At 37.4% G+C, this 14,123-nt stretch overlaps 1 protein-coding gene across 3 annotated transcripts in view; it reads right to left on the reverse strand.

Moving 5' to 3' along the window:
* Positions 1-14,123, reverse strand: part of PPP1R9A (protein phosphatase 1 regulatory subunit 9A) — a 142,047-nt gene that overhangs the window by 30,233 nt on the left and 97,691 nt on the right. For all 3 annotated transcript variants that reach the window (XM_050891425.1, XM_050891426.1, XM_050891424.1), the window contains exons 5-6: positions 11,711-11,846; positions 3,085-3,240 (exon numbers count right to left, since the gene is read on the reverse strand). In XM_050891425.1, the coding sequence (XP_050747382.1) occupies positions 3,085-3,240; positions 11,711-11,846 (292 nt within the window). The remainder of the gene's footprint in view (positions 1-3,084; positions 3,241-11,710; positions 11,847-14,123) is intronic.

A 14,123-nucleotide genomic window follows, 5' to 3' on the forward strand; every position in this document is an offset into this window, starting at 1 on the left:
CTTAGGCTACCTGCTTACGGTCCATTCCCATCTCTTTTAAAACCCCACAAACCCATAAGCAGCACTTAAACAGCTTATTATTACATACAAATAAACTCCAAATTGTTGCACAAATGACAATCTGCTCAGGTACAGATGGTTTTAACAGCTATTTTTATACTCTCTGTTATTAAGTTAAAAAAATGAATACTGAGTATCCAGTCAGATCATTGAATCAGTACATGGTACAGCAGATCCCACTGAAGCAGAAGAAAAAAGACACTTTCCTGCCAAACGGACAAATGTGTAGCTGGACATCTACTTTTTTCTTTTTTTAAAGAACTAATTATGCTTGCAGAACAGATGAGAAATACTAACACATTTATAGGTTAGACTGAACAACAGGCAAGGTCAACTGTTTGGCAAGCAAATCTGGACTCCATAGTTAAAAATTTTTAAGCAAGTTTAGCAATATGGGAGCAGAAATACCTTATTCCATGTCCCATATAATGCCAGACAAATTCTTGGCAGATACTATTTTGTATTTTTATGTTTTCTAAGTCAATATAAAACTGTGAAGGCTTCATTTTAACAAAGACATTTCGAATAATTTTTGGCACATTTCCTTTTCAAACATGTCTTGAAAAGCTGATTAATTTTCTTCAAAACAGTAAAACTTTTCATAAAAAAGAAGATAGAGAGAGAAAATGGACGGAATTAATCTAAGACTGCAAAAGGTAGAATGGGATGAAAAGCTAGCAAATGTTAAAATATCCAGAGTACACTGGGAAAGAAAGTACCCAATGGAATCTAATAATCTCCATGATAATTTTTATATAATCATTATATACTTTTTGCATATAATAATAATCCATTTTTCACAGATTTCATCTAGACATGAAATATAATACCTAATTCTTACATAAGGTGTCCCTTCTCCCTACAGATCTTGTCTCTTTTCAATCATCACAGCTAAAATAAAGCTTCTAGCTCTTTCTCTCAAAGCAGTTAAGGAAAATCAGTCCCATTTTTCCTGTTTTACAGCCAGGAAAACAAGACTTGCAGAAGTACAGTGATTCACCCAGGAATGCCCATCTCTCTTCTGACTTTCATTCCAAAAGGAAGGCATTTCAAATAAGAGTGCTCTCAAAGTATGTGAGCACATTTTTCATTGCAAAGACTGAATTCAACTAATTAGGTCAAACTATTATGCTTAAAGATTATGTCCAACCCACTTGTTTAATACTTTCATTAATCTCTGGAGTAAGAACAAGAAAGAACAGTTATTCTTTAAATACAATTCCAGAAAACACTGTGTGGGCTTGTGCAGCATGATCGTGAACAAGTCCTCTAGTGTTGAAAGAATTCAGGGCAAATACCAGGAAAAATACATGTACTCACTCTGTAGCAGCCAACAAAATGCAGCTGTGTACTGTTAAATACAATCAGTGAAACAAAAGTGGCATGCTCGTACAGCGGTAACTGCGTGGGTTAGTGGAAAAGAGTCCACTCTCATGCAGGAGCATTTAATGTTTTCTTCTCAGGCTCTCATCTGCACTTAAACTGGAGGATCCCAAAGGCCCTTCATCTGATCTCCTCTACACCAGTGTTTTGAGGCCTCTACATCAGACAGGTCTGCAAATAGCTTCAAATCACTTTGGACATGCTCAAGTATGGCAATAGCCCAAGTTGATGGAAACTGTATTCAAGCATAGTTTTACAGGTAATTTATTCAAAGGTGAGTGTCTTGGCCATCATGGCATCTGCGGTTTGCATAGCCTTGGTACACTGGCACAATCAGAATGGTAGCATCTTCCTGCCGCTTTGAGAAAGTATCACTATGTATGATGCAAAGTATTAGAAAATGAAGTAAACTGTTCTGCTAATTTGCATAAGAGCCTGGAACTTGAAATATGGAGGGAGAAAATTATCATTTAAGTAAATTAAAAAACTTGCAGGAAACAACGATGAATAACAGTAGGCATCCAAAGGCTGAAAAGGGTATCAGCAGAAAAGGGAAAGACTGGTTGCTCATTGACTGATTACTTTCCATGCATTACTCTCACTAGAGAGTAGTAACAACATATATTTATAGAAGATAAAATATCTGGTTTGAGTGGAGGGAAGGGGAAAGGGAGAGGACAGGGGAAGAAGGATAAAAAGGGAGCCTCTCTACTTTAAAACTCCTTTCTAAGCCCAGGTTCTGCTGCTCAAATCTCCCGTGAGGTTCTGGCTACTTTCACCCCTTCCATCTTCCTGTATTTAAAAAGAAAAATGTTCTTTATTGTCATCACTCAGCCCATTACTGTGGGCTTAGATAAATCCAATTGTTTCATGTCTTTATTTGCATCAGAATTCAGGAAAGCTCAGAAATAAAGCACATCAAAAGCACAGCCTAAAATACAGAAGAAATGTTTCTCAGTACTTTGGTATGTTAAGTTATATGAATTCAATGACTGCAATGAACACCACTGATTCAAGCCCCAGTTAGTACCAGTGTATGCTATACAAACTGTGTAACCACAGAGTTTGGTAAAACACCAGCTTGAAAAATGCCTGCTTCCCCAATACAGCATCTTTCTAAACACATGGTCAAACATACGACACTGCTGTACATTGACAAGTTGCTGCATAATGGTATAGGATGAACTCCACATGCCCCTTTTCACTGAAATTTAGCATCTGCTGTTTGGTTTTCCTGATCACTTTTGACTGGAATCTTACCAAAAAAAAAAAACCAACCAAACCCACCAATCCCAAAAAAGGCAGAAATCTGTTAGTAATTAATTAACTTGCATTTTGTCTTCCTGGTCAAAAAATGCAAACTAAGTGCTGAGGCAGAATAACTTCTGTGCTGAAAACTTAAATTATAAATTACCCTCCATCAATGCAACGGTCACTTGAAAGCTGACGTTAAAACAACTCCAAAGAACAGTTCCACTTCTTTTAAGCAGAACTTTCTGAGTCATTCAAAAGTACTAAGTATACAAACAGCTAGAAATCAACTCTAGTTTTCAAGAGAAAAAACAAGCACTGAGCAATGAGACAACTAGAAATCTAATTCCAGTGAGATATTTTGGGAGTATTTTCTGATCCATAGCTTACCTCTTTGAATTTGTGAGCAAGCTTGCTGGTGTCCACATCACTGGGGGAGAACATGTCATCATTTTCAGGGAGATCGAACACTTCAATAGCCATGTCACCTCCTGGAAGGACAGGTCCCATGTCTTCATCTTCTTCATCTGTAGCATATTCCCCTGTCTTAATTTTATAGCATTTAAGAAATTCCAGTTACCCTCTTATTAGGCAGAGACTGTTCAAAGAGTAATTAAGCTACTGTGCAAACACAGCATACTGCATACAAAAAAGTTTATCTCTTTCTTTAGCTATAATCCCAGTACTTATGAATTCTACCAGACAAAATATAACTCCACACTAGTATTTCAGAACACTAAGAGGGGAGAAAACAGTGTCTTAAGCACCAAGGATTTAGTGCTTAAGCATTACTGGCTCTATATTTCAATGGTTTTCATCCTTTTCCAAGTGAGGCCTCTTTTCCATAGGAAGATGTCTCCAAGTTTATCTCAGATTTAACAAGGAATCTTTTCTGAACAGAAACAAAAGCAGAATAGGACAGACAGGATCTTGATTAGTCTTTTGTAAGCCATCTGGAGGAAGTAATTCTCCAGTGATATTCCATGTTGAATTTGAAAATCCATTGGTTTGTTCTTTATAAACAAATTAACGATAGAAAAGTCACACCCACACAGAAAGACAACAGCAGGAAAAAGAAACCGAGTGTCAGAGACAAGTTCAGAGGCTGAAGTCAGAGTTTACTGAATTTGCACCCTGAATAAGGAGCTGCTTCTAGCTAGTTTTAAATGAAAATGCGAACGTTTCTTGGGCTGGTAAACAATGAGATGTGAACAATTTGCTGACAGAACAGAATTTTAAAAAATCGTAAGCTACAATCAGTATCTCAAGATTAAACAAAATAAAACAATAATATTGAAAAGAAAAAGCTTGCAGTATTAAGCCTCAAGTTGCCTAGACAATCTTTTGCACATAAACCTGTGCTCATCTCTCCCCATGCCTGAGGTGGCTGGGTACCACTTCGCTTCAGTGGGGCTCCCTCTGGAAGCCGGAGTACATCATGTACGGATCATGAATAGTCTGCTGGCTATGCAAATGACTATGCAAGCATACTATAAAGCAAACACTTCCCTCAGGGCCACATCTGGATTTATAAAGCTTGGGACTCAATAAATACATGGAAAAGGAAGGGCGGGGGAAGGGGTGCAGTCCTTCTCTTGTTTATGCAGTAATAACATCAAAATTTTGACAGAACTACTCAAGTTTTTGTTCATGAGCTTTCAGTTCCTGAGATGAAAACACATAATATTATTATCAGAAGTATATTCCCAGTAGTGCTAGGATTATCTATTAGTGTCATCTTTCGTCAAAAGAACTTTTCAAAACAACAGGTAAGAACTCAGATGTCCGAACAACAGTTCCAATCTCAACTTCCTACCTTAACTTAGTTTCCCAGCTGTTGTTTAGGCTTACGTAAATCTCTCAGTTAAAAAGCAGTGCATGGAAGCACGTTAAGTCTAGGTGCACAAGTACACACAGACAGAAAAGATATATGTATGTGTCCAACAACAGGGCGATATACTTGCAATAAAACATCACCATTTCTTGGATAAATAACACAGAATCATAGAATCACAGAATGGTTTGGGTTGGAAGGGACCTTTAAAGATCATGAAAAATCTGTATTCTCCTTTTTTAAAACCACTAAAGTTTTAAAAAACAAAGAAAGTCAAAGCACACAGAAAGCATGGAATGATTTGGTAAAGTCTTCTGATGTTAAAAGAATTATGAAAAAGAAGGTCAGTCAGTCAGTCACCAACATGCACGACCCAGTCATAGTTTAAACGTCACTGTTAATGTGAGCCACTTCCTAGGAGAGCGCTCTCTGGCTCCACAGTTACATAATCTCCAATGAAATAAACACTAACCATTTACTTTACATACTTTATATGTACTAAGACTAGAATCTCAGTAGTCTTCAAAAAAAAAAGTTAACAGCTGTTTTTGCTTCTTTTTTCCTTATTTAAAACAGAAGCAAAGAACACACAATCCATTTCACTGGAGTTTTCAGGCATGTTAGCATTACAGCTAAACAGAACAACACCTGAAATTAAATTTATCATTCTGTCTGTCTAGATCTCACATGCATACACAAAATCTTCTGTTACGCTACACTTGTAGTAACTTCTGTTTCTATTTTATTCCCCACGGCTACGTGCAGTTACTGTCTAAACAGAAAATTAGGCTGCTAACTCTCCTGGCTTTTTCCAGGACCATGTAACACCACCTTCACACACCATCAGGGCGGCGAGAAGCGGAACAACTAACTCTAAAATGCCAGCAAGATTTCAATGAAATGAATTATCGTGGGGACAAAATACGAACACAATCCATGTACTGTCAATTTTGCAGTCATTATCCCTGAAAAATCTGTAAGGTGATACACAACTATCATTTCTACATGAAAAAAATATCTTGGCAGGTCCATCAGCAGTGGCAAGGAAATCTCTGAAGTGTGCAAAGAGGAGGCAGAAATAGGATCGTTAACTAGCAAACTCATGCCCAGTCTACGTAAAAAACCACATCTGGCTCAGCTACATGTGTATTTTAAAGGAATATATTAATTTAATGCAAAATCCTAATTATATTTACCAATTTTGGTAAAAGAATAGAACAGATGAGTTTAGTTAAAACTGATTCCTCCAAAGACTTAAACTAAAAAGAAGTACTTCATGCAAAAAGAAAAACGAACACATATGAAGGACTAAGGTATACTGGGGAAAAATTCAAGAGCAGGCAATATTCTACTGGCCTCAGGAGCCACAGTGTTTGAAGAGGGACATCAGGCAGCTTAAAATGAACACAAAGGAAAATCTTGTTTCAAATTGTACATAATGAGTGTCGATGGGCACAGTCATTTTTGCTTCAATTAATGCAAAAAGTAGTCATCAAAGCAAGGCACTGCAGTTTGCTCAGGTAAACAAGCTGGCAGGATGACACAAACACATTACAGAACACAGAAATAAATGGGACTTTTGCTTTCGTCTTCAAAAGAAAGGGATCCGATCTTATAATCACATGAAACACAAACTACAGGTTCAAAAGAACCGACGTGTGCTTTAAGCAAATACATGTCATAAACTACATGAAACACACTTTCCCTGAAAAAATTATCTCTGCTGACTTTTGTTTCATATGAAGCTACTAGAAGGTTGTTCAGACCATGCGCCAGTAAGCTAGAATGGGAAATTCAGTATTTTACAAGAAGCAGCAAGGCACCGACAAAAGTTACTTTACTTCAAAATAACAAAGCCTTGTAAGGTAACAGTTGTTATTGTAGCTGCCTGAGGTTCCTTGCAACACATTTTGTTTTCTTAGCTGACAACAACAATATTTTTTTTATTCAATAGTCAATGAAAACATACATGCTCTTGAAGGAATATCTCGGACTCTTCAGTCTGTATTGGTGAGCAAAATTCATCCATGCAATAGATCTATTTCTCATTTCAGTAGCACCTAGGGCTTAAACTTATTCCATCCATAGCAACAGCTTCTGATAGTAGCCATTCAATTTTGCTATATGCTATCACAGCTAATAGCATGAAATTATCTTTATAAACATGAACTGCAATTTCCTACTTTAAAAGGGAAAATGTGTTACTCACATTGTTTAGCTGCCTTGTAAATTCCTGAAATGGGCCTAACACTCCCAGCAGAAAGAAGGAGCAGCAGCACCAGCAAGGATAATGCACAGACCTTCCCCAAATCACCATAACAAAGGCTGCATCAAGCTAAATCTTTTGTTTGTGCTGAAACTCTCCCACAATCAGGGAACGCCATTTGAAGAACTATAAAAATAACTCAAGCCCACCTCTTAATTTGATTTTTTTGATGGTTTATACTTAATTCTTCCAAAAGAGCAAAGAAAAATATAATGATATAGTATCAATCATCGCTTTTACAGGACTGCTTCATATTAATGATGTTGGAAAAACCGTACTCTCCGAAAGATCTTGTTTAACAAATGTATTCTTTAGGTGTTAAAACATTCAAGCACATTGCAACGTTTTTCTTCTCATGTGTGTCAAGATTTTCTTCAATGGTTCTAATGTTGCTTTGCTCTCAGAATGTCCTTATAAATGAGAATTAAAAATGAAAAAATATTCAAATGACTATTAGTGATATTAAAATACATTAAAACGTCACTTGCATAAAACTACTTGTCTGTGGCCACAGAGTGAATAGAATTCTGCAATATGTTATTAATTTCACATCCTGCATCACCATATGCAGCCTTCAGGGGAACAGGTCATCTGCTTTATGTGACTTTTGCCATTCACTGTAGAACATGAAGAAGATAATATCATGTTCAAATCAAAATTCCAAGAAATGGCAGAATTTGACTAAAATGTGCAAAGAACACTGTGTTAACACAGGGAAGTCAAAAGGTTTCAGTCAAGGATACAGATTCAGGTCGTACTTAAGACACTAAGTAGGAAATACAAAGATAGTGCCTACTTCAAAGCCTTTGAGTTTTGTTTTCTGACAGGATACAACAAATTAAAAGGATGTGGGATTTTAGGAAGCTAGACAAACTGGTGATGAGTAAACTCTGCAGCAGGCTATCTAGAGGCAGCATCTGAAACAACACTCTCCCAGCTTTACTGTAGTTAGTACAGGCTCATCGGGAAATGCCAACACTGCCTATTGTAAGTAGCACTTGAGAAATAACTGATACTACTGGCTCTGCTTGGCTCGTGGGAGCTTAACAACAAATTGTGAGCTGTTGCACATTTATCCTGCTTGTCTTTGCATGGACCCCATTGCAGGCATTCCTTTTCTTTTATAGTTTGTCAATTCTGCACAAGGTTCTTGTGTTTCCATGCAAAGACTTAAATGAAGGAGGCATCTGAAAGCATCCTGCAACCCTGTGATGACCTGCAGCCCATGGCAACAGCAGATCCTGAAGTGCAGGGATGCAGGGCATTTACATAGTAAATGATGTTTCTTTCAGGACTACTTAGATAGTAAATGATGTCTCTTTTGGAAACACTGTGTATTAGTGTGAATCTTCCCCAACAAATAACTGTCATGTGACATTCCTGCAAGGCAATAGAATGAGAAGTTACAGCAGGCTAACAAGTGTCTCTCTAATTTAGCATCTGACTCAAGTCCAGTGCACACTGGCTGGCAGAAGTCAAAATTGTCTCAATAATGCTGCTATTTTAAAGAACACGGATCCTTCTAAAATAGCTAGATTTTGCTTGGGCTATGATGAAGACTGTCCTAAGTTTCAAAACAGAGGAAATCCAGCCAGCTGGTGGCACAGCAAGATAAAACACCAGGACTTGCACATGCCTGGCACATGCTCTCTTCCTGTGATTTGACCAGCTCTACCAAACACAGTCATGTGCAGTGACTCCAGGCCTCAAACACAGATCACTGATTTCCTGCTCCGGAAACCTGGTATGTTATTGCTGTCTTTGTGGTAAAGTCTCTGAGGCTCAGAATTTGACAGCCTCAATGGAGGACTGAATAAAGATCATTTTCTTGTTTATTTATGCAGCATTGTAGCTGGAGATCCACGTTACCATATTTTAAGAACTGTATGAAAATGAATAGGATAGTTTGATAGCTCTGAGACTGAGCAACTCCTGTATAATTCTGTGCCACCTCAGCACAAAACTCCTTACGCTGGCAATCCAAATATTCCTGAACTTCATGCAGTCAGAATCACTATCACTTTGAGGAAACGGACTTGAAAGGGTAGGTTTTTTGTACATTTGTGGATATTCATTCAGACAGTGTAAATTGAGATCTTCTTGCCCAAAAGATGCCCCGCTTACCAGAGCCAAAGAATGCAGGGCTGGCAGTGGTGTCTGGCATATAGCAACATAAACCCAGACACATTTGCCCTCACACAGCAAGGTGAGCTCAAAGTAGTAATGCTCGTATTTGACAGTAAATGGAGCAGAAAGGCTTGTGGTAACCAAAAATGTCTTTGAACTGTGTCTAATGTGCATTAGATCACAGCTTCCATCGTGTCAAATGCCTGGGAATGGTGCAAGTTATGTGAGTTTACTTGGATGGCATAGTCAGGTGACCAAAAAAAAAAAATATTCAGGATTGCTGCAGGTTCCCAATAAAATCTACTTCTGGTAAGTCTGTTAATTAAGAAAGGGAACATGCCTCATTGCATACTTTAGTAACTACACCCCAGCCACCAATTCTGAGAATAAGGTTTACCACCCCCCTCCCAAATATATAGATGGCATCAAGTAGGAAATGGGTATGATCTTCAATGATCCCAATGTAGTTTTTGAGAACTGAAGTACTGCATTTGTTCTGAAGCCTAATTCCTTCTCCTTCCAAAAGAGATCTTCGATGATACTCTGGATCTCCCCTGGTAGATGTCTTTTCCTTTATTCTTCCTCCTTTCCTCAAATACTGCATAAAAGTCTTTTTTGCACTGCAAATGCTATGGCCAAAAAGCGCATGTCATGGTCACAGAGGTGGTCATCATTCTCAGTGTAGTGCTACAATAATAAAAGATGCCTTTAACTCTGTTAATTGCTTGCCCTATCTTATTTTCCCTCTATCATCCAAAGGCACTACCAATAGAAAACACTTTGTGCATTTAGTATTTTTTGTGTTAAAAATTTAGGCAGTGAACAGGGCTTAAGAGTTTGTAACCACTGAATTGCAAGGACAAGAAAACACATCACAAACTACTGTGCTGAGAAACACTTGCATGGTCATCAGTACGAAAGTGTCACTGTCAGCATCAGCACAGCAACAATCCCTACTGAAGGCTGAGGTACTACCAGGATCAGTATTGATCTACATGGTTTTAACAATGTTTTCTTTATTGCCAGATCTTGAGTTATGACATCTGTGTGGTGCATGAAGGTAAGCAACACAAACCTTTGAGATTTTTTGCAGGTGGATGCGTTCTCTAGGTACAAGGTGTAATGCATCAACTATTCACATAGGTCTGCCTTCAGCTGCACATCCCTCTACGTGCAAGTACACAGTGAGAAGGATTTGAACATCGGGCGTTTAGGACACACCTCTCCTGCCAATATGAAAGCTATCAGACTATGTTTACCATAAAATGATATCACAGGTCTTCAAACCCTGATGTCTGCAGCACACTGTTGTGAGAAGTCTCTTGTTCCAAAGGCTAGACGGAGTCATCTCTTTTTTGTTTTTGAGATGATAGAGTTCTTTCAAGAAATTAGTCAAGATCTTGAATTTTAATTCTAGACTAAACAGAGTTAGAAGACTTGCATGTTTCTATAGTTTGAGGAGGGAACAGAGAGGATATGGATTTTCTAGCCTTCATGGTCTCACACAGGCACACATACATATGGATCCCCAATACCGACAAGTACAACTTTTATTTATATGAGTTAAATATGCACCTATGACAGGATTCATTCTAAAACATATTCAAATATTTTTATTTTTAATATCAGTGGAAATTAAAGTAAGTGAAAGCATCACTGGGGCTAGACAGGATTTTTACTTAGTCTTCTGGGACACTTCTGATTGTTCTGACCTATTGCTAGTTTAACAGTGTGTTTCAAAATCTGAGTGTATCCTGATTTTATCTCAGAACATTTTTTTTCTGTATTGCACTGTTTAGAAGTCTTGTCTCAGTACCTAAAGGAAAACTAAACTGAAATAAATGCATAGCATGAATTCTCTATCTCCCCTTCTCTATCACCTCTTTCCACAAATAAAAAATCTGGCCCAGGACGAAAACACACGAATATATGGACTCTGGCATTTCAAATGTTATTATTCAAGATAACACGAAATGAAGGTCGTATGCTTGGGCTATGTGGAAGCGGTTCATTACAACAACTGCCTTTTACCTTAACCCAGCCGCTAATTTAGGGAGTAACACAGACAGTAGTCTCTGAAAAAGCTCTCTCATTAATCTTTCCAGGTATCTTGGTATTTAGGCACATTAGGAATTTTAAGAGAACGGAAAGAAATTATGGCAAATTTACTGTATAAAGTTGATAGTTTCAAAATCTTTGTATTGGGACATCAGGCACTAATTGCGAACATCAATACATGCTTCAGACAAGGTAGGTTAATTCTCTATCCTGTGGAATATCTCTTCACACAGAAACAAAAAGCTATGTGGAAGGACGGGTCTTACCTGGAATTTTCAGAAAATTTCTTAATGTTCTGAATTAAGAAGAATATAAATTCTTCCAGGGGAAAAAAAAAGGTCTAAAACTTCTTCAACCCCCTAAAAGTTAGAAGGTAACTTTTACCAGTTTTCACAAAAAACTAATGTTTCAGTGCACAAGCAAACCAACTTTATTCCCTTATTTCAGAAAAGCATATGCCTTCAGAGGAAGAGCAATAATTACAGAAGCATCGACCAATTTGGTATTTGCTCTTCTGGAACGAAACAAGTATTTTAAATCCATGCTGAAAAGCTTTTCAGTAACTTTGTTCTTCAAATAAGATTCATCATCAAAATCTGTAAAATTCAGCAGCAGAGGTAATGGAGAGGGCCAGAAGTTGACCTCTGAGTGACAATTAAAAAGAAGGAATTAGGAATAGAAAACAGAACATTAAAAAACACTGAATAGTGAAATGCTAGACAGTCTGTTACCTCATCATCATCTGCATCATACTGTGCATAATGCTGCTCCAGCAGCTCTCTCTGGCGGCGTTCTTGTTCTAGAGTTTGGCTAATCAGCTGCGCAACCTCACTCACTTGTCCCGGTTTTTCTCGTCCAATTACAAACCTATACAAAACATCAGTGAAAAAATATTACTCCTATTGTTTTACCAAAGTTCTAGATTTTTAGCTGTGTCTTGTATAGAGGGTAGTCTTTTTCTCCAAAGATACATGGCTATGATTGTTTTAAATGCGTTCTGCGGATGACCTTTGCCAGAAGGGCACTGTGTGCAAGACTAGGAGCGATCAGACCGTGACAGTATTTACAGGAGGGGGAAAAAAGAAGTGACCACTAAAGCCTTCACTCCAAATTTCAGTAAGAAAGATTCTCTGAGTTCGAACTTTCTGGACACAGACCTAGAGTGGGGCAATTTTTAAAAAATGTATCATCACTTCCATTCCCTTTACAGCAATGTATTTCCCAGAAGCCTACAGAAGACCAGATGCACAGTAACAGCATAGACACACTTCTGGCAGCTCGTAGTGAAAGGAACATGCACCAGAGTAACTTCTTTCTACATCTTGACTTAGAAGATATTTCTGAGCTTTTATATTTGCCTTCCTCCTGTCAATAACAGAGAATCTATTTCCACATTTTTAAATCTGACAGACACTATTTCCCTAATTTTAAGCTGCATTTAAATCTTTCTTCTATTTCATGCACTTCTGTTGCTAAGGAGCTTTTTTCTCCACTGTTAGCTATTGCTGAACACTGGGAAAACATTTCTTTGGCTTAACAAAAGACAAGGGAAGTGCCTCTTTCTTGGTTGAGACTTACAAGACTGCTTCCCAATCTTGCTTTCAGCAACTGAAACTCAGAATTGGCTTGGATTGTAACACTTTTTTTCAGCACAGTGGCATAACCGTAATTAGCTATTTTGCTATCTATGGTATTAATGATAAACACGCATTATACAGTACCAACACACTGTAAACTACTGAACAAAAGCACAATTTAAAGATGTCAAGCTGAAGGAATATTTTCTTAGCAGGCTAGAAAGACAATTAGGTAATTACAGGTGAAAAAAGTATTATGCACAGCTGAAAAGCCCAATCAGGTGACACTGAGATACTGCATATGGTAAATCATTTGTTTCCACAACATTTGGCTCAAATGATGAATTTAATTTGTTATTGGAATGACAGGTAGAAATGTGCATTATATCCCATGTAAGAAAATTATTTTCATTAGTACTGCCTATCACTGTTAAAGCCATTTGAGATTTGGCATCCATGTATAAGCCAACTTCCCATGAGTGGATGACCCTGAGTCCGTTTCCTATGCCAAACAATTTGTCAGACTCCATGAAGTCAGGCACTACAGACAGGAATATAATTTGGAGATTATTTCAACATCATAAAAATATCCAAGTCAGTAATTACTTCCAAAAGGATAACAAAGGTGAGAATGAGTGACTCCATTTGAAATACTGACACAAGGTGCTCTGAAAATAATTTGCAAGAAAGTGTCTTAGTTTAAAAACCTTTATAGAAAATACAGCAGAAACTACAACAAAATCAAGGAAATAACATCAGCATTTTAATCCTGATCAAAACAGATCACAGTCTGGCACTCATATCCTACTATTACAAAATATGACATTGGTTCTCAGTAATGATAAAGACCTTCGGCTGAAAGAAAAAGAATGTTTCTTCATGGTCCCTATACTTCATCTGTTCTGCATACTGACTCACAGTCGGATCCTGTTTCCTCTGAATTTTAATTTTAGAGCCAAGTATTACAAAGACTAAGTCATGTTTTCAGTCTCATTTGGGAGGAACAATGAACTTTTGATATTACTACACGAAGTAAAAAAGGATTCAACCCATATTTGCTACATATTTGTCTCCTCTAATGTAAAAACAAATTAAAAGAAAACATGGAAAAAAATAACTTCTATTTTAAACAAACACTTTGAGCAACATTATGCATGAGTGTATTATTTATACACAGTAAAGAGAGCATCACGTTTGTAAACACGAGGGAGATCACCAATGTGGTAAATTATGAAACCACACAAAGTGATGCAAATATCATATTCCCTCCTGCCCTCTGCCTGACAATTCACCTCCCTTGGAAAACAAGAGACTCGAAATACTTCATACAACCATTTTTGTACACTGAAAACCTAGAACAGACAATATGTAATGCATCTGAAGTCTGGTAACTGCTGATTATTTAGGAGTGGTTTTGACACATTAGACTGTAATGCAATAATATTTTCATACAGACAAACAAGTTTAGATAAGATGTAAAAACATAAAAGCTTATTAATTGCATTTTTCTTCTCATGCCAAAGCCACTCACAGTTTATAGTGCTGTGATTTTCAAGGCCTGAATCAT

Source organism: Gymnogyps californianus, chromosome 2, assembly GCF_018139145.2.
Source record: "Gymnogyps californianus isolate 813 chromosome 2, ASM1813914v2, whole genome shotgun sequence".
Classification (NCBI taxonomy): Eukaryota; Metazoa; Chordata; class Aves; order Accipitriformes; family Cathartidae; genus Gymnogyps; species Gymnogyps californianus.